This window comes from Marmota monax, unplaced genomic scaffold (genome assembly GCF_021218885.2).
Source record: "Marmota monax isolate L192 unplaced genomic scaffold, Marmota_monax_Labrador192_F-V1.1 WCK01_AAM20220418_F8-fsc01278, whole genome shotgun sequence".
Classification (NCBI taxonomy): Eukaryota; Metazoa; Chordata; class Mammalia; order Rodentia; family Sciuridae; genus Marmota; species Marmota monax.
This window is the reverse complement of record NW_026693519.1, coordinates 28,654-51,252: the sequence shown is the minus strand read 5'-3', so window position 1 is coordinate 51,252 and position 22,599 is coordinate 28,654. Positions and strand designations below refer to the sequence as shown.

Genomic DNA, 22,599 nt, shown 5'->3' with positions numbered 1-22,599 from the left:
CCCCAGCGCTCAGCCACTCCTGGGACTCCAACACCACAGAGTCCTGCTGGGGCCAAAGGCCTGCATCTCAGGTGCCTGACAGGCAGCTCCCAGTCCCACCCTGCATTAGTTAAAGGTGACTGTGTCCCTCTCCTTACTCTCTGCCAAAAGCAAAAATAATGTTCTCTATACCCACAGAAGGTTCAATTATGAGAATTTAAACATTAAAAACCTAGGCTGGGAGGCTGGGGCTATAGCTCAGGGATTAAATGCTTGCCTAGCATGTGTGAGGCAGTGGGTTTGATTCTCAGCACCACATAAAAATAAATGAACAAAATAAAGGTCCTGTGTCCATTTACAATTAAGATGATGATGATGATGATAAAAACTTAGCCTGGGATGTGTTGCTCAGTGGTAGAGTGCTTGCCTAGCATGCACAAGGCCATGGGTTTGATCCTAGCATTGCCCCCTGCTCTAAATCAACTGGTTAAAAATCTAAACTGTGTTCAAGAACAACAAACGATGAGAGTTGGAGAATATATAAAAGAATTTAAAAAATCTAGAACTGAAAAGTGAAATTAAGAATTTAGTGATAAATTTAACAATTAGACACTGTGAAAGAGATAATTTGTAAATCAGAAGTTAGGTCAGAAGAAAATATCCAAAATGAAGAACAGATGTGTGCAAGAATAAACATACAGAAGAGCATATAGGAAACATACACAAAGATGGATCCTGTTTCCAGCCTGCACCCAAGAAGGAGAAGAGTAAGAATGGGATCAAGTATTGACAGAAGAAATAATGGTGGGGCATCTCCCCAGACAGATGGAGAATGCCAGCAACAAAGAGATGACTTCCTGGGTCGAGCAGGGATTCTGAACTACTAGAGACACCTGATATTTTTGGAGACATTTTTTTTTTGGTTGTTACAATTTTGGGGAGGAAGTGCTGCTGGCATCTGGTGGGTCAAGGCCAGATATCCTTCAATGCACAGGACAGTCCCCACCACAATCGATATCTGATCAAAAACAACAGTGATATGAGTCAAAACCTCTGCACTGCTGTTGCTTTAAGTGGGAATGTTCTCCCTCTAGCTTCCCAAAGGCAGCTGCTGCTTCATCCTCAGGTTCTACCCTCTCCACACTCCTCAGAGAGCCCTTCCCCTAAGCTCCCGTCTCCCACAGGTCCCCAATTACTAGCTGTGATATACCACCTTGCAGCTAAGTACTACCTGCTGTCCTGGCCAGTGCCTGCTAATATCCACTGGAGCAGGAGCCTGTCTCACCTACCACCTGTACACCCAATAAGAGTAGTAGTACCTGACACAACATGCTCTTGATAAATGTCTGTGAGATACGCAAACAAGTTGCTAAAATAACAAGAAACTACTTAGAGAAGTAGGTCCTAAGATACCACAGCTGCTGATTAACCAGCAGTATTTTAGGAAATTATCTTCAGAAAGATGCAAGATATACCATCAGCTGCTTTCTGTTTTTACCCTCTTCATAAGTAGCAAAGATACATGCTTAAGGATGAGTTTTTCTCCCTTAACTTGAAGAAACTCAGCACTGTACACTAACCTCTTCCTAGATCTTCTGGAAACCTTCCCATAAGCAACAAAGCCAATTAAAATCCCACATTCCATTTCCAGTGGACTTGGCCTTGTTATAGATAGACACAATGCCTTTATTTTACTTATTTATTTTTACGTGGTGCTGAGGATCGAATTCAGTGCCTCACACATATTAGGCAAGCGCTCCACCACTGAGCTACAACCCCAGCCCCTGGACTTGGAGGCCTTTTTGGCCCATCTTTTCCTACAGTGGTTCCAGAATAAACGTTGTACTTCAAAGTCCAACACACCCAAAAGTGTTATACTAAGTCCCCCAACCTACAACAGATGCAACATACACAGGCTATTTCAAATGCTGCAGGAAAACACCCATCTGTGAAGAACATCACCAAGCTACCATTACCTCTCTTTTCCTTCTTTCTTCCTGAGTGCGATGTAAAAGAGAAGCCTTTTCTTCCTGAATCCAAAAAGAGAGAAAAGGAGGTTATAATTTAAAAGGAGAAAACACTCTCATACAACGATCATAGAATATTTTCACCCAAAAGTGATTCTAGGGTAGGGCTGGGATTGTGGCTCAGTGGCAGAGCGCTTGCCTTGCATGTATGAGGTACTAGGTTCGATCCTCAGCACCACATAAAAATAAATAAAATAAAGGTATTGTGTCCATCTACAACTGAAAAAAAAAATGATTCTAAACATCATATCAAATTATCTGACTGAATCAGATGACCAGTGAGAGGCACAGATGTTAAATGGTAATTTGGAGACCAGAGACTAAACTAAAGCCAGCATTTCAGCAGCTTCCTAAGTGTAAGACCTGATGTATGAAAAATCAAATGCACAAGTGAGTACAACTAGGGAAATCCGAGAGAGATCTGTGTGCTGCAACAATGCCAATGTTCTGGTTGTGACATCAACTGCAGTTCTGCAAGCTGACCCACCCGGGGCCTGGACATGCGAACAGGGCATCTCCACACTGCTCCTAACAGTTACAGTGGGTCTACAAGGATCTCCAGGAAAATGTCAATGAAAAGTCAACTTCTTTACTGTCAGTAAATAAAAAAGAAAAATTTCACCCTAAGTAAAACTAAATTGTGGGGCAGGGACTGCAGTTCAAGGGCAGAACACTCGCCTAGCATGTGTGAGGCACTGAGTTCAAGCCTTAGCACCACATAAAAATGAAACAAATAAAGCATGCTGTCCAGGTACAACTACCAAAAAAAAATTTTTTTTTTAAATATAAAGTTAAATCTCTTACAAGGTATACCTATCAGAACAATGTCAGAGTAATTAAGCCAAGTTAAAACAATATATTGATATGTGAACACACGATACACAGAATCCAGTTTCCTTGCTATCAAGATACAAAGTCAAAGATCCTCCCAGATATTCTCCAATATAGAAAACTAAAAAAAAAAAAAAAAAACCCTTATTACAGGTCCAGATGCAAAATAAATAGAAAATGGTTTTAAGCTTATTTTAAAATATTTACCAGTGTACTAAACATTACTCTTTAAATTGACTTTTAAAACTTTTTAGACAGAAAAGTTATAAAAATTAGTATCAGCTCCCTTATCCCTTACATGTTCTATCTACTTTCTCATATGACCAAATGTAATCATCTACAGGAAATTAAAGCTGGTGCCACGTGCCAGTACGGTGACTCATGGTGGAGTACTCCTGGAATCCCAGCCACTTGGGAGACCAAGACAGAAGGATCCCAAACTCAAAGCCAGTTGGGGCAACCTAGCAATCCCTTGTGTCAAAATTAAAAAATAAATTTTAAAAAAGGGCTGGGGCTGTAGCTCAGTGGCAGAGTTCTTGCGTACCATGTGGATTTGAGCCTTAGCAACATATACAAAACAATAATAATGATAATAATATAAAAAGAGCTGGGGGTGTAGCTCAGAGGTGCAGCCCCCCCTTCAGTTCCCAGTAGTATCCCCAACCCCCACAAAAAAAACACACAAAAAACAAACAAAGCAAAACCTGGCACAATGTTACTAACTGCACATGTACTTGATAAGAAATACATTTCATTTTCCACTAGTTCTAGAACCCTGTTAAAAGCCTCATGAAGGCAGGACACCACCTTCTGCCCAGATGCACTTGGTTAGTTCTTCTTAATCTTCAGTTTTTTCTTATCTTTAATTTTAACAGTTCCTCTTTGTCTTTCATGTCCTGAAGCTGCACTCAGTCTGAGTTTTTTCAACTTTCTTTCATGATCTAACCCTTATACAATACTAGTATTAGATTTTAATCCACAGGAGAGAGAGAGAGAGAGAGAGAGAGAGAGTGAGTGTGTGTGTGTGTGTGTGTGTCTCCATGACTCCATACTTACCTCCTCTTCATGGGATGGTAAGTGTGTAAGAAGAAAAGAGTCATGGAACACATAATAAATGCTACAGACGAGATCCACCGATGCATGCTCAAACCACGGGCACAAGTTTCAGGAGAAACAGGATGTGCTGGTCTCAGAGTCTCTCTCTCAAGATATTCGCCAACTACCAGGGGAGCTACGGTCAATTTCCACTGGAAAAGCCCTAAGTGACTGGGATACACCCCCAGTTACAAAACATGACCAACACTTGATACAACAGGAAGGACAGTAACTGTTTCGGTAATCTTGCCAAGAAAGCTTTTTAACTTAAATGTATTTATTTCAGGGGGAAACCCTGTATATCTCTATACTATATGGAAACAGTATCACTTGTCATTATTAGAAAACCCTCTTGGAAATAAACACAATGAAAACAAAACTGCATTGCATATAGTTAGATTTTAATAACTAAATCTGAATTACATAATAATCTAATAAATTCATTTATGAAAAGCCCCATGAAATGAGGCTCCACAGAGCAACAAAAACTCCTCATAATCATGATAAAGAGAAAGAGGTACTAGGTTGCTTAGTCTAAGAGGAGGACAACTACTTTTAACATTCTGATTATCAACCAACACAGAACCTAACTCATAGGTCCATAATTGGGTCAGGCAAATGGCATTTGTCACCTTCTTTGACAGAACTGGATTCTGAATCCCCCCCACCCACCCACACACACCAGTTTAAAAACCAAAACTCTCTGGGGCTGGTCCAACTGTGCCCTTCTGCATAGTGCACTGCACAGTAAAGGAGCAGGGGAGGCTGTCTTGCCTTGCGCCACTGCCCACTGGTTCAAGAAACTCAGAAACTTAACTCTGTACTATTCTTGGGGTTTTTCACAACTCCTTCCCTGTGCTGAGGTCTGCTTCCCCTGGGAAGGGTCACTTCCCATCTTCTTTTGGGGCTGACACTCCACAGAATCTGTCTCCCAGGCTCCAGGCGAGGCTTCCCTGCAGCCTTCAGCTGGGCAGGAGGGGGGCCCTGACTTCCTAAGGCTGGCGGGGTCTGGTGCCCCGCCATCATCTGGTCTTTTTGAAAACTGTTTTTGAATTGGGAATCATTGTGCATTCTGTTTTAAAAGCTTATTGGTGGCTGATACTGTTTTACTTGCATATGTGAAACTGATTGCTCTTAGGTTTTCATATAGACTCTTACGCAGGTCTACCCAGAAAGAGAAAACCACACATCCTGTTGGCTATGCATTATTCACAGATACTTCTGTTCACTTTTAATATTTTCTTTTACTCCTCGGGAAGTGTTTGAGCTGACCAGTCTGTGAATCAAGTAAAATGTTAGTGGTGTGTTAGTGTGCGAGAGCCAGGAGGCATGGATCAGGGCTGGCATGAAGCTAGATGTTTTGTTTGCATACCTAAGGGGAGTAGGTGTTTGCTGTTTTACTCAGCTGTTTTGCCTCTGTGACTGCCAGATTTGACCAGAACAACAATAGAGGAGGAGAAGTCTATTTGAGGGCTCATGGTTCCAGAGGTGGCAGTCCATTGACAGCTGCTTTATTCCTCAGGTTTCCAGATAAGCCAGAAAAATGTGGCGGAAGAGTGTGGCAGAGGGAAGCAGCTCACACGAAGATCAGAGTCTCCACTCTCCAGATACAGATACCTACCCCAAAGTTATGCCCCCAGTGCCCCACTTCCTCCAGCCACACCCCACCTGCCTTCAGTTACCACTCAGTTAATCCCATTAGGATTAAGACCCAATCACTCCCCCTTAGATCCTTCTCACTACTGTCTCACCCAAACCATAACAGCTGCTAATGAAAGATAACCCCAAAACATGAAACCGGCTGCCTCACATTTTTTAATCAAGATGTTAGTAACAAAAAAAAATTATAAATGGCTAGCAGTAAATTTGAGCATTTGGCTTTATGAAAATTATCATGTGATTTAAAAACATTTAGTGGTAGATGGACACAATACCTTTATTTTACTTATTTATCTATTTTTATGTGGTGCTGAGGATTGAACCCAGTGCCTCACACATGCTAGGCAAGCGCTCTACCACTGAGCCACAACTGCAGCCCTTATACTTCAGTTTTTGACCATAAAATTTTTTATGTTCTGATGCTTTAATTAAATCTAAACTATTAATGTCATGCTATTATATAAAGAAAGCAGTTCTCCCCATTTAAAAACTTCTAAGTGGTATCTGTGAAATTTGACCATCTTTAATTTTCTGAGAAGAAAGATAATGTGCCTCATGCTCACAGAGCAAATAGTGAAGTTTGTGGTTATATGTTTTAGGGTGGGCAAGGGTTGCAGCTGTGGTGTGAGATAGCTTTGAAAGAACCAGGCGTGCTCTGAGAACAGTCAGCCAACAGGGTGCCTGGGTTAAAGTGTCGGTGAAGCTGTGCATCACTGCTGCGAGGCACCTGGCCCTCCAGCCCTGAGTGTGAGGGAGCAAACGGAACTGGGCCGAGCTCTTGCCTAGCATGTGTGAGGAATATGAAAACAAATAAATAAAATAAAGGTATGGTGTCCATCTAGAACAACAAAACAACAAAAATAAATAAAAAATAAAAAAGGAAGAAAAAGAAGGATGCAAAGACCTTAGTTTATTTTACTGATAAATTTGACTACATAGATATTCAAATTTTCTACCCAAGGTTAAAGACAGTGACAAAGTCTATAATATCACAAAAATAACTATTTGTAAAAGCATTCAATATGAAAAGACCAACAATAAAACAAAAATTAACCAAAGATACAAACAGTGTAAAGAGAAATGAAAATCTTTAAAATATGAAAACCTCAACTCTAACGGCACACATACAAGGGTCTTCACTGCAATGCTACTTGAACTAGAGAAGAACAAACAATACCAAAAAAAAAAAAAAAACCCAAAAAAAACAACTGAAAACCACCTAAATAGGATTAAAATATATGAGAGCCAAACCGCAGGAGCAGGTTTGCAGGGCAGCAGGTCCTGTGCTGGCTGGAACCACCTCCTGACACACCACCAAGGGGACGGGAGGGCATGGAGCCAGGACCCCAGCCTCTGTTCCCCAGGAAGAGGCATCTGCCGACATACTCAGGGGGCAGCTCTGGCCCCTGTGAAGCCCAAAGCCTGAGTCTGAGGGAAGAGCCAACCCTGGGGAGACAGGGGCAGGAGGGAAGGAATGAAGACTTTCAGCAGCTTGCTTGAATGTTTATTCTGAATTATCACCCTTGGACATGTACCTCTTATTTTCCCATGTTTTCAGAATACAAAACTAAGGAAACAATAAGAAATTAAAGTTTTAAGAAGAGCTCGATAACCAAGAAGTTCCTAAGTACGTGTCTGGGAGAAGAAGACCAACAACCCACTGAGACTGGGAGAAATGTCCTATCACATTATAGTCAGGAGAGCACATTTAAAACTAAGCAAAATGGGACTGGGGTTGTGGCTCAGCAGTAGAGCGCTTGCCTGGCATGTGCAAGGCCCTGGGTTCAATCCTTAGCACCATGTAAAAAGTAAACAAATAAAATAAAGGTATTTTTAAAAAATAAATAAGCAAAATGCAGTTTAAATCGCATTTTCATAAATTCCAAAAGATGTTCTTTTCTTACATCAGAATTTAATGGTAAACATAGCACTATTCCAGGGTGGGGGGCAATGGAATTGAACCAGAGGCACTTTATCTCTGAGCCACATCCCCAGCTCTTTTTCACTTTGTCTCTCTCTTTTTTTGTCAATGGGACTTTTATTTTCTTAAATATTTTTAGTTGTAGATGGACACAATACCTTTATTTTGTTTATTTAGTTTTTTATGTAGTCCTGGGGATTGAACCCAGGGTCTCACACATACCAGGCAAGCACTCTACCACTGAGCTACAACCCCAGCACCCCAGCTCTTTTTTAAAATTTATTTTTTTTAAGACAGGGTCTCACTAAATTGCTTAGGGCCTTGCTAAGTTGCTGAGGCTGGACTCAAATTTGCTACCCTCCTGCCTCAATCTCCAGAGCCACTGGGATTATGGGCATGTGTCCTTGCACCCAAGAATGGCACTATTTTAATACCAAATCCACAGTCTTTTTGTATCCATCAATAGGGAAGTGATTATCTTAAGGGTGCCATAATCCAAGCAATGGAACATTATGCATCCATTAAAAGTAACAGACATGGGGCTGGGACTGTGGCTCAGAGGCAGAGAGCTTGCCTCACGCCTGTGAGGCATTGGGTTTGATCCTCAGCACCACATAAAAATAAATAAAATAAAGGTATTGTATACATCTACAACTAAATGTGTGTGTGTGTGTGTATAAACATAAAATAAAAGGCATAAAAAAGTTCCTGCGGGATCACTAAGATATAGTGGGAGGTGAAGAATGATTCATTCTCTTACTCATTCTGAAAATAGGGGAGATGTTTAATCATGTTTAGACCAATTCTGAAAGGACACCAAGGAAACAGCCACAGTGGGAAGTGAAGGGTCTCAGTAAAAGAAGATGTCACCCTGTGCCCTTTAGAAGGTCTTCTTTAAATTTCCCCTCAATTAAAAAAATTTTTAAATTTTAAAGGCCACTAACTGGAGATTGGAAACATTTTTAAAGCAAGGAAAATTAGTGATAATCTACCCAACTTTCTCTTATCAAGAATTACAACTTTCAAATTGCAAGATGTGACCAAGAGAGCCCAGAAACGACGAACAGCTACGCCACAGTTGGTAGTTCAACATTTCTTCAGGTTCCTCTCATACCTGACAGTTCTGACTTTTGCTGTAAACTTCTCCCACAGGAGAGAGATGTCCCAGAAACCATGCTACCTGCCAACACACTAGTTTACTAACACTTTTAACATAATCAGGCAACCTAAAGCTACATCATAAAGAAACTGAGTTAAAAACATAGAACGTTTTAAAAATGTTTTCTGACAATAAAGTTTTATTTTAAAAGCTGTTGTGCATGTTTTCACAGGACGTGAAAGCCCGTCTCTGCTCCTGCAGGTACAGGAGTGCACACTTCAAACAGGAGGCAGACACCGGGGTGCAGGCTAGACAGAGCCTCCGATTCACTCCGGGATGAGCAGACCAGAGCTCACACGTCCAGCACAGTGGGTTCCACTCTTCTCTCATGGTACAGACACCTCTGCCTCACAGAACATGGAAGGTTAACTGAGAGGTCCCATGGAAGGCGTCCTGCAACAGGGGTTAAGTACTGAATACTGAGCACAGCAGAGTATCTAGCTGCAACAAATAAGGACTCAAAGAAATCACTGGGGCTGGGGCTCACTGTATCTTCACTCTGCAGTGAAAGAAAGATGCAGGGACAGCTCTTAACTGCATAGACCAGGGAACAGAAATCCACATAATTTCTCCAGAGAACAAAGTGTTTCAAGAGCCTTAATAACATGCAAGCAGTTCAACTTCTTTCTGCCATTTATCCTAAAAAACAATTAAAAATTGCTGGCTATCATGTTGATCACAATAAAACAGAAACAACCTAAAAATCCCCAAATAAAGGATAAGCATGTATAGCTTATACAAAGCTCACACAATAAGCATGCACAAAAGCTTTTAAAATAAAACTTTATTGTTAGAAAACATTTTTAAAACGTTCTATACTTGGTAGAGAGAACCAGGGGCATAGAGCCCATGACCAACACAGAGATCAGGAACCATAGCAGGGCATCAAGAACTCAGGTGTTTCCTGAGGAAGGTGCAGCTACTCCCCATGGCCTGCTGTATGACATGCTGCCTTTATCCCCTCCCCAGTAAACTCTCAACATGACTGCATGACTGCTATCGTCCAAACATGGGCACAAACTTGGCCTCCCACTCTGCAGATGATGTCTCAATAATGGTATCCCTGGGGGTCCTGAGCCACCTTCAGAAACAGCAACGGGAATTTGAAATTAAAAAAACAAAACCATTTACACTGGCACCAAAATAATGCTTAGGCATGATTAAATCTAACAAAATATGTACAAGGCACAAGGCAAAACACAAAACCTTTTTGAAAGAAATAAAAGAAGAAATGAACAAGTTGGGTGCGATGGTGCACATCTGTAAATCCTAGTGACTTAAGAGGCTGAGGCAGAAGGATCGAAAGTTTCAGGCCAGCCTTGGAAATTCTGAGACCATCTCAAAATACAATAAAATGAATTGGAATGCGACTCTAGATTACCCCTGGGTTCAATCCCCAGTGCCACTAAAAATAAAAAAGGAAAGAAAAGGAAAAAAAGGAAGACTTGAACAAATGGAGAGCCCCTCATGTTCCCAGACTCAATATTGTCAAGATATCAATTCTTCTCAATTTGATCTATAGATTCAAAATTATCCAAGTCAGAATCACAAAGCAATTCTGTGAATACTGACAAAGTGGTGTGTGGAGGGACAAAGACTAAAGACAGCAAAGGGACTGACACTGTAAAACTACAGTGATCAAGATGGTGGGGTCTCGATGAAGAGGAGACAGGTCAATAGAACAGAAAAGCCAGAAACAGACTAGAAACAAACACACTCACAGAACACACCAAGCTGGTACAAGCCTCTACAGTGAAAATCACAAAACACTGACACAAGGAACTGCAGACACACATAGAAGAGGAAGACCTCTCAGGTTCACGGACTGAAGAACTACTGTTGGCCTGTCCTTAGGACCCCAAAGCAATTTACAGAAATCCCCATCAACACCAAGGACACCCCTCACAGATGGAGAAAAACAATCCTAAGACTCACGTGGATGCACAGAAGACCCAGTCGCCAAAGCTATCTTGAACAAAAAGAACAAAGCTGAGGCTCCACAAGACCTGATTTCAAGACGAGGTCGAGTGCCGCACTGACCAAAACAGCATGGCACTGGCAGAAAAGCAGGCACACGGCACAGTGGGACAGACTGGGGACCCCAGAATAACCCGCCATCTACAGCCAAGTGATTCCCAACACAGATGTCAGAAACACTGGAGGAAGGACAGTGTCTTCAACAGATGTGCTGGGAAAAGGCGACACCCACATGCCGAAGAATGACCTTGTCCACGCTCTCTCACCCTGTATGAAAATCAGCGCAGAGTGGATCAGGGGCTGCAGGTGGTGGTGCACGCCTGTAATCCTAGAGAAGAGGCTGAGGCATCTCGAGTTCAAGGCCCGTCTCAGCTACTTAGCAAGATGTCGACTCAAAATAAAAAAATAAAAAGGGCTGGTGGGGATGTAGCTCAGTGATTAAGCACCCTTGGGTTCAATCCCTGGTACCCCATGCCCCCTCAAAAAAAGTGGATCAATGACCCAAATTTAAGACCTGAAGCTATAAAATTTTCAGAAGGAAATGAGAGAGAACACTTCAGGATATTGGCATAGGCAGTGATATTTTTATAGAATCCCCAAAGCTCAGGTAACACAGTAAAAATACATAAACAGGATTCTGTTCAATAAAAAAACTTGTGCACAGCAAAGGAGACAATCCACAGAGTGAAGAGACAACCACAGAATGGGAAAATCACCTGCCGGCTATTCACCTCATGGGTTAGTATCCAGAACACGTAAGCCTCTCAGGAAAAAAATAAAATAAAATAGGCAATAATCTGAATAGACCCTTCTCAAGAAAACAGATACAAAAAGCCAACAAATACATGAAAAAAAATGCTCAAGGGCTGGGGTGGTGGCTCAGTGGTAGAGCGATCACCTAGTATGCACAAGGCACTGGGTTCCATCCTCAGCACCACATAAATGTAAAATAAAGATATTGTGTCTACCTAAAAAAACTTAAAAATAAATATTTTTTAAAAAAATGCTCAATATCATTAGCCATCAGGGAAATGCAAATCAAACCCACAAAGAAATATGATTTCACCCCAGTCAGATTAGTTATTATGAAAGAGAAAAAAACAACAAATATTGGTGAGATTGTAAATCAGTTACAGGCATTATGTGCCGCAGTCCGGCTGCAGCAAAATAACCGGGGGGTGACGAACAACTTGTGAACGTTGATACAGCAGGAGTAGGAGCCGTTTATTGCAGGACAGGAGCAGTATTTATACATTCCACACAGCTTATCTAATTAGCATAAACTAGATACATCAGTCAACCAATATGGAATCTCCACACTTAATGGCTCGCTTTTGTTACTTCTCAAACCACTCCCTCTGGCATTTTGCCAGGCACCATCCAGACTTGTTTATGAACTCTAACATTCCCCTGGCAAAATGCCAGGTGTTATTTTTGACTTGTTTACAGACTCTAACATTTCCCCCTTTTGTTTAATTTAAATAACGACCATAGTGGTTTTTACAGAAACACCATAAATAACCTGCTACAAACAGAAAGGGAGGATACAAAATGCCACAATACCAAGCCACTTGATGGCTCCATGCAAGAAGCCCTTGGAAAAATTATACCAGCAATGACACTGTTAGCAAAGATACCGAGTAACAATTTGTTGTACATTACAGTTTGTTGTCTCAGTCCAGGTAAAGCAATGTCTCAATAGATTAACTCACAGTCCAGGTAAGTTCTGCAGGCAGCTAGCTTAAATCACAGTCCAGGTAAGTTCTGCAGGCATCTAGCTTAAATCACAGTCCAGGTAAGTTCTGCAGGCAGCTAGCTTAAGTTGTAGCAGCAGAAACAGCAATAGCTCCGAAGTCTCCTCCAGTTTTCAGCAACACTGGAAATTCTTCCACCTTGGTCTTTACCGGCACTGGGACGAAGGCAGGAACTCCGGATGGCTAAAGAAAATCCTGTAGCATTCTACTAAGAAAACAACCTTCTGAACAATTTAGTACATTATCTCAAGGTTTTTTTGCATTTGAAATAAGCATTAATAGTGCTCATTACTCATCAGCTTCCAGGTGTGGGAGAACCATTGTAGCTTAGTTATTGGCATTGAAAATGACCAAACATCAGGGACACCAGTAGCGTCTTTTGCCGGCTGTAGTGTCCTGGGCAGCCCCAGATGGCCCTGGGCAGTGTCCCAGACTCAAACTGCTACTGGGCACAGGGAACAAGAGCCTGGGAGACTGTGCCTCGGGGTCAGGTCTAGATTTGGGCTCGCGGCAGTGGAAGAGCCAGCTCCCCGGCCAGGAGGCGGGGAAGGGCCAGTCGCCGCCACCTCTTGGAAAATCCTTGCTGCGCTGTGAGAGGCTTGCACACTCGGCAGCCGCCTCTCCGCTTCATGCACCCTCCGGTAACGAAAAGTATTTAGTAATAGCCTTTTGCTGCAACTTTTTTCCTGATAATCCTTCCTCCTCTGATAATCTTTCTTCTTCTGAACTTTCTTTTTCTTTCTGACTAGAGTTCCTGGGCTCTTATCGACACATGCCCTAACTATTCTTGGTTCCACTGGGGTGCCTTCTTCCCTTAGTAATTTACTTAACACCCCTTCCATATTTTCATCACAAAGACAATACAATACACTGAGACAAAACAAGACACAAACATACTGTATCAATCTTCTCCATTTTCTCGAAATGGCCATTTTTCCTCTCGCCCTATCTGCCTAGGGACGAGCAGATTTGCTCCCGTCCTATCTATGGACGGGCAGCTTTTTTTCGTCACTTACCCCCGAGTGTCCCGGGGCTCCCCGTAACAGGCCACCATCTGCCGCAGTCCGGCTGCAGCAAAATAACCGGGGGGTGACGAACAACTTGTGAACGTTGATACAGCAGGAGTAGGAGCCGTTTATTGCAGGACAGGAGCAGTATTTATACATTCCACACAGCTTATCTAATTAGCATAAACTAGATACATCAGTCAACCAATATGGAATCTCCACACTTAATGGCTCGCTTTTGTTACTTCTCAAACCACTCCCTCTGGCATTTTGCCAGGCACCATCCAGACTTGTTTATGAACTCTAACATTCCCCTGGCAAAATGCCAGGTGTTATTTTTGACTTGTTTACAGACTCTAACAATTATGGAGAACAGTACAGATGGTCCTCAAAAAATTAAAAACAGATTCATCTTCTGATCCAGCTACCAGGTACTCCCCTGAGTGTATATCCCAAAGAAATGAAATCAGCAGGGACTGGGGATGTGACTCAAGCGGTAACGCGCTGGGTTCGATCCTCAGCACCACATAAAAAAATAAAATAAAGATGTTGTGTCCACCGAAAACTGAAAAATAAATATTAAAAAAAAATGAAATCAGCATATCTAAGAGACGCCTGCATGCTCACACTTAATGCAGCACCCTCCACTGCAGCCAAGGGCTAGACTGGACCTGGGTGTCCACCGGCAGAGGAGGGACAAAGGAAATGGAGCACAGGTACACTCGGGCGGATCATTCAGCTCTAAGTAGGGCTGGAGGACAGCGAGTTGAGGGAAGTAAGCCAGACAGACAGGTGTGGGAGCCTGTCCTCTCCCAGGTGGATGCTGGAAGAAGCCAGCCTGGGTGTCCAGCAGTGAGGACGAGAGGCTGGGAAGGGAGGAGAGGGAACGCAGGGCGGCAGATCACAGGTACCAGGAGTGAGTTCTGGGGCTCCCAGCACAGGAGGGGTGACTTCAGTTCACCAGAACCTACTGTGCACTTCATGAGGAAGAGAGGAGAGGAGCCTGAAGGCTCCGCAGCAAGAGGTGACGGGGACCGGGGACAGAAAGGCTCATGGCCCTGATGTGACCAGTCCATGCTGGAGCCCCGTGTTGAAAAGGAGCACCCTTTTCAATACACACATGCCAATAAAAAATCTAATTTAAAAAATGATTGTAAAATATAAAACTACTTGAAAATAACAGGAGAAAATCTAAGTGATGTTGGGTTTGGCAAAAACTTTTTAAACAACACTAGAAGCATGATCCATGAAAAAAAGATTTCATTAAAATTAAAAACTTCTAGCCAGGAGCAGTAGCTCACATCTGTAATCCCAACTACTCTGGAGACTGAAGCTAGAGGATCTCAGGTTCAAGGCCAGACTGGGCCACTTAGCAAGACCAAGTCTCAAAAATAAAAAAGAAAAAGGCTGGAGATGTGTAGCTCAGAGGTAGAATGCTCCTGGGTTCAATCTCCAGTACTAAATAAATAAAAGTAAAAAACAGACAACAACAACAAAAATCTTCTGTGAAAGACCCTCTTAAGAGAATGAACAAACAAGCCACAGGCTGGGAAAGAATATCTGCAAAGGACAGAGCTGAAAAAGGACTTGTATATAAAATACATACAAAATGTATATGAAAATTTCAAAACACAGTAATAAGAGATGGGTGCAGTGGTGCACACCTGTAATCACATCAACTTGGGAGGTCAAGCAAGTCAGAGGCCAGCCTCAGCAACTCAGCAAGACCCTGTTCTCAAAATAAAAAGGACTGGGGTATAGTTCAGTTAACCTGGTTAGGTGCCCAGGTTCAATCCCACATACAAACAACAACAAACAAACCCAAAAATGAAAACCACGACAATAAAAAAGCAAACAACCCAACTTAAACTTGGCAAAAGATCTACAGATACCTCATCAAAAAAGATACATAGATTGGCAAGTGGGCATATGAAAAGACCCTCAATACCAATGGCTAAAACCAGAATACTGACAACACCACAGGCTGACAAGGACGTGGAGCAACAGGAATGCGCAGTCACTGCTGGTGGGTGTGCAAAAGGCTGTAGTCACTGCTGAAGGCAGTTTGATAGCTTTCCACAAAGTGAAACATCTAGTTTTAACACAGAATCCCAAAGTGGTACTTCTTGGTATTTACCCAAATGACTTGGAACTGATGTCCATACAAAGATCTACACACAAATGTTTACAGAGGTTTTATTCGTAACTGCCAATACTTGGAAGCAATCATGGTGTTCTTCAATACAATATGTCCCTTACACAGGTGAGTGAATAAACTGTAATGCATCCACACAATGAAATACCATTTGGGGTTGGGGATTCAAAAAGACACAAGCAGATAAGCATACCGAAAAGTGAGAGAATTTGAACTGCAAAGGCCAAACCCACCGAATGCACAACACCAATAACAAAGTAAAGACTGTCAAGCCTGCCTGGCCATGCAGCCTACGACCTTAGCTATTCAGGAGGCTGAGGCAGGAGGTTGCAAGTTCAAGGTCAGCCTAGGCAACTTAGCAAGGCCCTATCTTGAAATGAATTAAAAAAGGGCAGGGGCTGGTAGAGAAATTGCCTAGCATGCACAAACTCTGCGTACAAAGCCACAGAGACATGGAAAAAAAAAATCTGTGGTTGCCAGAGATTGAGGGGAGAGAAGGATAAACAGGCAGAACAGAGAAAGAAGATCTTGAGGGCGAGGACTTTATTCTGTGTGTGCTATAAGGATTGACAGATGTTACTGCACATCTGTCAGTCCCAAAGAACGCCCAACACATGCAGTGAATCTTATTTATACTATGGACTTCAGTTAACAATAATGCACTGACATAGGTTAATCAGCTGTCATAAGATCCACACTAAGGCAACATAATAACTGAGGAAGGGTTAGGCGCAAGACAAGGGGCACATGGGAAGTCTGCCATCTGCTCCGCTGTCTGCAAACCTAAACTGCTCTGGAAAACAATCTACTAGGTTTTGTTTTGTTTTTAAGCCGTGGACAGTTGGACAGGGTGGCCATACCTATAATCCCAGGACGTGGGAGGATGAGGCAAGAGGGTAGCAAGTTCAAGGCCAATCTCAGCAACTTAGTGTGACTCCATTTAATAATAAAAAATTAAAAAAGGCTGGGGATATAGCTCAGTGGTAAAATGCCCCTGGGTTCAATTCTCAGAACAAACAAACCAAAAAAGACAAAAGAAGAAAAACAAGAAAGAGAGCACGTCATGGGCCTGAACACTGAAGTGATCTCAATCTACTGCCACTATTAATCAACTACCTGCGGCAACTCAACAAAACTGAACCCTTTTTGACCACACCCACCCACTGACTTCTTTCCTTCTGCTTACACCTGACTCTGCCGGGGCTCTTGCCTCCTCCAGGTCTCTGAAAGCCACAACCCCTTTCCTTCCTTTCTCCTCTCTATTTGAGTAATCCTTCTTCATTCCCCAAAATGCTCCTTAGACCCTGAACCCCCTCTCCCTGGCTTCCATCTTCTGGGCCCTTTCTAATAGGTCTACTCCCTTGACTTCCAGATGGTCTGCAGGGTCCTTCCTACACTCTGACCTCTAACTCCTGCTACTCATAACCAAGGTCTCCATAGTTCCAAATCCCAGGGGTGGTTAGTACATGCCTCGGCCACCCCTGCAGCAGTCAGCACTGCTGGCCACTCTTCCCTCCTGTCCTAAAATGCATGTTCTCCTAGGACTCAACATTCTAAGCCAAGGTCTGCTGACAGCCACCCAGATTTCTGCCCAAGTGCCTCCCTCCCCCATGTACAATGCACTGCTGCACCCCACAAGAACCCACCACTCCTCGGGCGTCCCCTCCTAGCCCTGACACACACCTAGGCGCTCTGTGCCAGGAGACTCCAGCCCTGCTCCGACTCAGCTCCCAAATGGAACCAAACCCAAGCCGAGCAAGCTTCCTCTCCAGACTCTGGAACTGAGATCAATGCGTGTGATCAGGTAACCACACAGCCAAGATCACGTGAGGGAGAAACAGCGCTGCCTGCAGAGGCAAGAATAAGCTCAAGAAAGATGCTAACTACCATGGTACTGACAACCCAGATTCTGGTTAAGTTTCTGACCTTTACTTTCTGTGAGCTACCATCATCCCCCTTATTGACTTTTTTCCCTTAAATTTTGATTTACTAAGTGGGTTCAGTGGAGTTGAAATCAAATGACCCCAAAATGGTATTCTATGTACTAAGAAAAAAAATGTGCCAATTAAAATATGTCATGTCATCAACATGTACCTGATTTCAGAAGTATTAAGAAGTAAAAGCCGTCTACACCTAGTGCTCCGAGGGCCTGTTCTGCACTGCAGGACAGGGCCAAGCAGCTCGCACTCCCGGGTCAGCCCACGGGAGATCCACAGCTCAGTAACCAGTCTACTGCTATTTAACTTGTCACGTTTTATTTTTTTAAAATATTTTTTAGTTGTAGATGGACACATACCTTTATTTTATTTGTTTGTCTTTATGTGGTGCTGAGGACGGAACCCAAGGCCTCACACGCGCCACAACCCCAGCCTCACTTGTCAAGTTTTAAATTTTACCTTCCCAGCAAGATTATAAGCTTGTCAAGACTTCCTCTACAGAGCCTTTATAGATTAATAAACACTACAAATACTCATTTAATTTAGAAGATATATTTATTCAAAAGGTGATATCTGGTTTCCCACTAAGCTGAAGAAAGGGAAGACTCCAAATAATCACTTAAGACATGAAGAAAAGCTCACTATGATTTTTGTTTATTCAATAAGGGAAAGGACTCTTGTAGACCCAAAGAGAGTGAAGAACACGCACATGTAGGTCCCAGGGAGTGACTCCCAACCCTTAGTTCAGTGAGGATTTATAGGTTTTGTGAAACGGATGTGACTCCCATTTTTGAGAAACCAGCTTCTACCTCAAGGCCTGTCCAGAGGGAGGGGGTGTGACCCTTGTCCTTGGAGAAACCCACAGAGCGCTTCCAGGCACATACCCACCCTGCTGAGTTGTTTAACAGGAGAGATCTGCTGGTCAGGTGTTCCTGACTCAGTCAGGCCAGGTGAGGACCCATAGCAACCCCCTAGCAATCACCAATCAGCGAGAGATAGGGAAAATATCTGAAATGCCAGGTGACCCTCCAAGTAGTTTCGGTAACTGATAACATGATTAGGCCTCCCAGCAGTTTAGCGCACACACTCTTGCAACTCCTCACACACTCTTGCAACTCCTCGTGGCCTAAACCAATCAGTTCAAATGTATGCACCACTTGAACTAACCAATCACCCTTACCCGACTTGTTCCCGCCAGTGAGTGTGCTAATCAATGTTAAGAGTTGTTTGATTTTCCCCGTAGTGTGAAATGATTGCTGTGTGATGTTGTGACGCATAGAGTATCCCCCCAAACCTATAAATCCTCACTGAACTAAGGGTTGGGACTCACTCTCTGGGACCGCTGCTTTGGAAATGGTTGTGAGTCAGGCTCGAGCTTGCAATAAAGACTCTTGTGTGGAAAAAAAAAAAGACTCTTGTGTGATTGCATTGGATTTGGCTCCTGGAGGTCTATTGGGGTCCCACGAATCTGGCATTACAGTGCTCAATCCACTGGCCACCAGGGAACAAAAGTAAGGCCACAAGGAATCCACAGCCCTCCCAGACTTGCCAAAATGAAAAGGACTCACAAAACCAAGTGTTGGCAAAGACATGGAGCCTCTGACCCTCTCTGATGCTGCTGGCCGCAGCACTGGCAGGCACCCTGCTGAGGGTGGCTCACAGATGACACATGACCTACAAGATAAGTGATGTTCACCAAGACACACAACAACAAATGCCCTTGAAAAACAGAATGGACTGTGGCATGATCACACAGTGGACCAGGGTGGCACATCGGGATGTATCTCAGAGATGACGCTGAGTCAAAGAAGCACAAAGAAAGGACAGGATGTATGCAACCTTACCTAGGAACAACAGGAAAGCTCATTTATGGAAAATAAGGTCAGAGGAGGAGTCACCCCAGGAGGAAGAACACTGAAAGAGACTCCTAAGAATGTTCTTCATCTGATGTGAGCACTGAGCCATCTACATATGGGTGTAAAAAACTTTTAAGCTAAATTTAGCCCTAGTTCCCACCCAGATTCCTGTACTGGCCCAGGGCACCCACTCCCCATTTGCCCTCTCTGGAGAATGACCTTGGGGACCCATGCCTGAAGAGAGGACAACTCTGGGACTCTCTCAGTGGGAATGGGCCAAAGCTAGACCCATGGCCAGGAAGACTCTGCTACCTGCCCCTCACCTGTTCCAATTTCACAGGCAGGAGGACCACTGTAAGATGATTAAGGTATGTGGATCTGACAGGGTCAAGTTTTTAAAAGGAGGGAACTGTTTTGCACAGTTAAAAAGCAAAATGTGCAGGTGCGGTGGTGCATGCCTGACTGCGGAGGCTGAGGCAGGAGGATCCCAACCAAGTTCAAAGTCAGCCTCAGCAAAAGCGAGGTGCTAAGCAACTCAGTGAGACCCTGTCTCTAAATAAAATACAAAATAGGGCTGAGAATGTGGCTCAGTGCCCCCAAGTTCAATTCCTGGTAGGAGGGCGGGGAGCAAAATCTCACCTTGCCTTGAGATTCTGATCAACAGATAAGTAAAGATGTGTTACTTGGTGAAAAAACTCCAAGCCTGTGTCAGGACAAGCCAGGCACTCATGACCACAGAAGCCACAAGGTCCATGCATACAGCGGCAACATGGGAGGTGCTACTAGCTCCAAAAAGAAGTATGCAATCTTTCCACCGCCAACTCTGTCCTGGAGTTCTCTCAAGTCCCGCCTGTAGAACCCTGTTCTGGTATGAAACTGTCAGTAGTTCACAAGCCCCTTCCAACTCAATTATGCCTGAGAAGTACCTATTTCCAGCACCTAGCTCTGCAGCTACTTCCACCAATCACCACCAGACACCTCAAATGTTAAAGGTGCCAGCACACTTCTCGCCCACCTGGGCCCAGGTCCACTTCCACTGCCCTCAGAAACCACCCTGGCTTACAACTTTTGGGGCAGTTCTTACTAGGACTTGAAAACCGGTCCGGGGTTAAAAGCCAACCCCGCTGGAAGGGCGACAAGCTATCCCCGAGGGGGGAAAGACCACTATGTACACTGCGGCCCATTAAACTTGGCCAACTTTACCAGCACCGCAAGCACAGGGCCCACACGACTGGGTCCGAAGCAGGGGCGGAGCAGCGGGGCAGGGCCACCCGACGCCAGCGGCTCGGGACTCCCAGGACTCGCTGGCCATCATGCACGCGGACATTACGGGCTGGGTGGACACCGCCGGCAGGAGGACGCGGCGGGTCAGAGTGGTCATCTGCGCCGCAGGGTGGTGGGGAGTGCCGGGGGCTGGGAGGCGGGCCAGGGTGAATGCGGGGGTGGGGGGGGTGGGGGGGACGGGACACAGAGGGTCCACAGGGAGTCAGGGTGGACGCTGGGGCTCAGGTGGACCATCAGGACTCAGGGTGGACGTGGCGGGGCGGGGAGACGACGGGGGGGGGGGGTCAGGGTGGACCACCGGGGCTCAGGTGAACGACAGGGGCTCAGGGTGGACGCGGCGGTGCGGAGGAACAGTGGAGTCAGAGGGGACCACGGGGTCTCAGGGTGGACCACGGGGTCTCAGGGGACCCCGGGGCTCAGGGTGGACCCCCGAGACTCAGGGTGGACCACGGGGGCTCAGGTGGATCACGGAGACTCAGGGTGGACCATGGGGGCTCAGGGGGACGACGGGGGCTCAGGGTGGACCATGGGGGCTCAGGGGGACGACGGGGGCTCAGGGTGGACCACGGGGGCTCAGGGGGACGACGGGGGCTCAGGGGGACGACGGGGGCTCAGGGTGGACGACGGGGGCTCAGGGTGGACGACGAGGGCTCAGGGAGATGCGGCGGGGCGGGGGACACGGGCACCGCAGCGGCGCCCCCCTCGCGCCCGGGCAGGCCCAGCCCGGCGCTGCCCTCACCTTCCTGCTCGCGCCGCCGAGCGACACCTTGGGCCTCGTTTTGAAGTCCCCTTCGAAGCTGAACATCTTCGCCGCCTATCCCATCTGCGCGGCCCGGGGGGCGCGGGCGGCCTCGGGCGGGTCCGGCGCTCCGGGCGGTGTCTGCTCTCCGCACCCAGCCGGCGGGCGCGCGGGCGGCGAAGGGGCGGGCGGCCCCCGGGCTCCTGCCTGGTCCACGCCCGCCGCCGGGCCGAGCGAGGGGCGCCGCCGCGCCGCTGACCCCGCGCCTGCACCGCCGCTGCCGCCGGGAAGGAAGATGGCGGCCGCCGCGCTGCCGTGCGCGGCCCCGCCAACGCGCGCGGCCCCGCCATCGACGGCGCGGCGCTCCTCCAGGCGGCCTCCGCGAGCGTGCCTCCGCCATCGACGGCGCGGCGCTCCTCCCGGCGGCCCCCGCTTGCGTGCGCGGCCCCGCGAGGCGCGTCGGTCCTGAGCGCGCGCGGGCGGCCCGGGACGGTGGGGAGCGGCGATGGCGGAAGAACCTGGGGCCCAGCGGCGTTGCGCCACCGCCATGGCGGTGCTGCGGCGTGCGGGTGCTACTGAGGCTGACGCGTGGGTCAGTTCCAAAGCCGCCGCCCCGCCGTCAGGTCCCCGAGGGTGGTGGCCAGGCACACTGCGGGCAGACGCGGGGGCGAGTGGGCGGCCGAGCACCGACGGCCCCGAGCAGCGGCGGCCCTTTGCAGCCAGCACCAGAGTCACCTTCTGCGGCGGTGACTTCGGTTACCCTAGCGACCACAGCCAAAGATGTAGAATGAAAAATTCCAGAAGTCGATGATTAAACCCTGCCCCGTCCGAGTAGCCGGCGGGAGCTCGCCGTGCCCTGCGGGGCCGGGAGTCCTGCCCTGTCGTGTCCCCCGCGGTGTGTGCTGTCCTCCCTAGTCCCCCGGGGCCACCTCTCACGCTGTCTTCAGGTCCTCCTCGCCTTACAGTAGCCCCGGAGGGACGGCGACGCTGGTGGCCCAGAGGGCCAGGGCGAGGGGGGTGCCCCTTCAGCGGGAAGCTGTGCACGTGGGGCCAGCACTACCCACTGTGTCGGTGTCCTTTTTTTTTTTTTAATTTGTTTTTAGTTGTAGATGGACACAGTATCTTGATTTATTTTTATGTGGTGCCTCGCTTGTGCTGGGCAGGTGCTCTACCACAGCTCTCAGTTGTCCTTTGAGTGTCTGTCTTGGGACATGTCCCC

The 22,599-nt window shown here is 46.0% G+C and overlaps 1 protein-coding gene across 2 annotated transcripts in view; it reads right to left on the bottom strand.

The window, feature by feature from the left end:
- Positions 1-21,548, bottom strand: part of LOC124102265 (ubiquitin-protein ligase E3C) — a gene marked incomplete at its 3' end in the record, with an annotated part of 47,682 nt that extends 26,134 nt beyond the window's left edge. The window contains 2 exon segments of one of the 2 annotated variants that reach the window (XM_046458490.2): positions 1,956-2,009; positions 21,381-21,548. In XM_046458490.2, coding sequence (XP_046314446.1) covers positions 1,956-2,009; positions 21,381-21,446 — 120 coding nt within the window. 2 annotated transcript variants of the gene reach the window in all.
- Between the last annotated feature and the right edge of the window lie 1,051 nt (positions 21,549-22,599).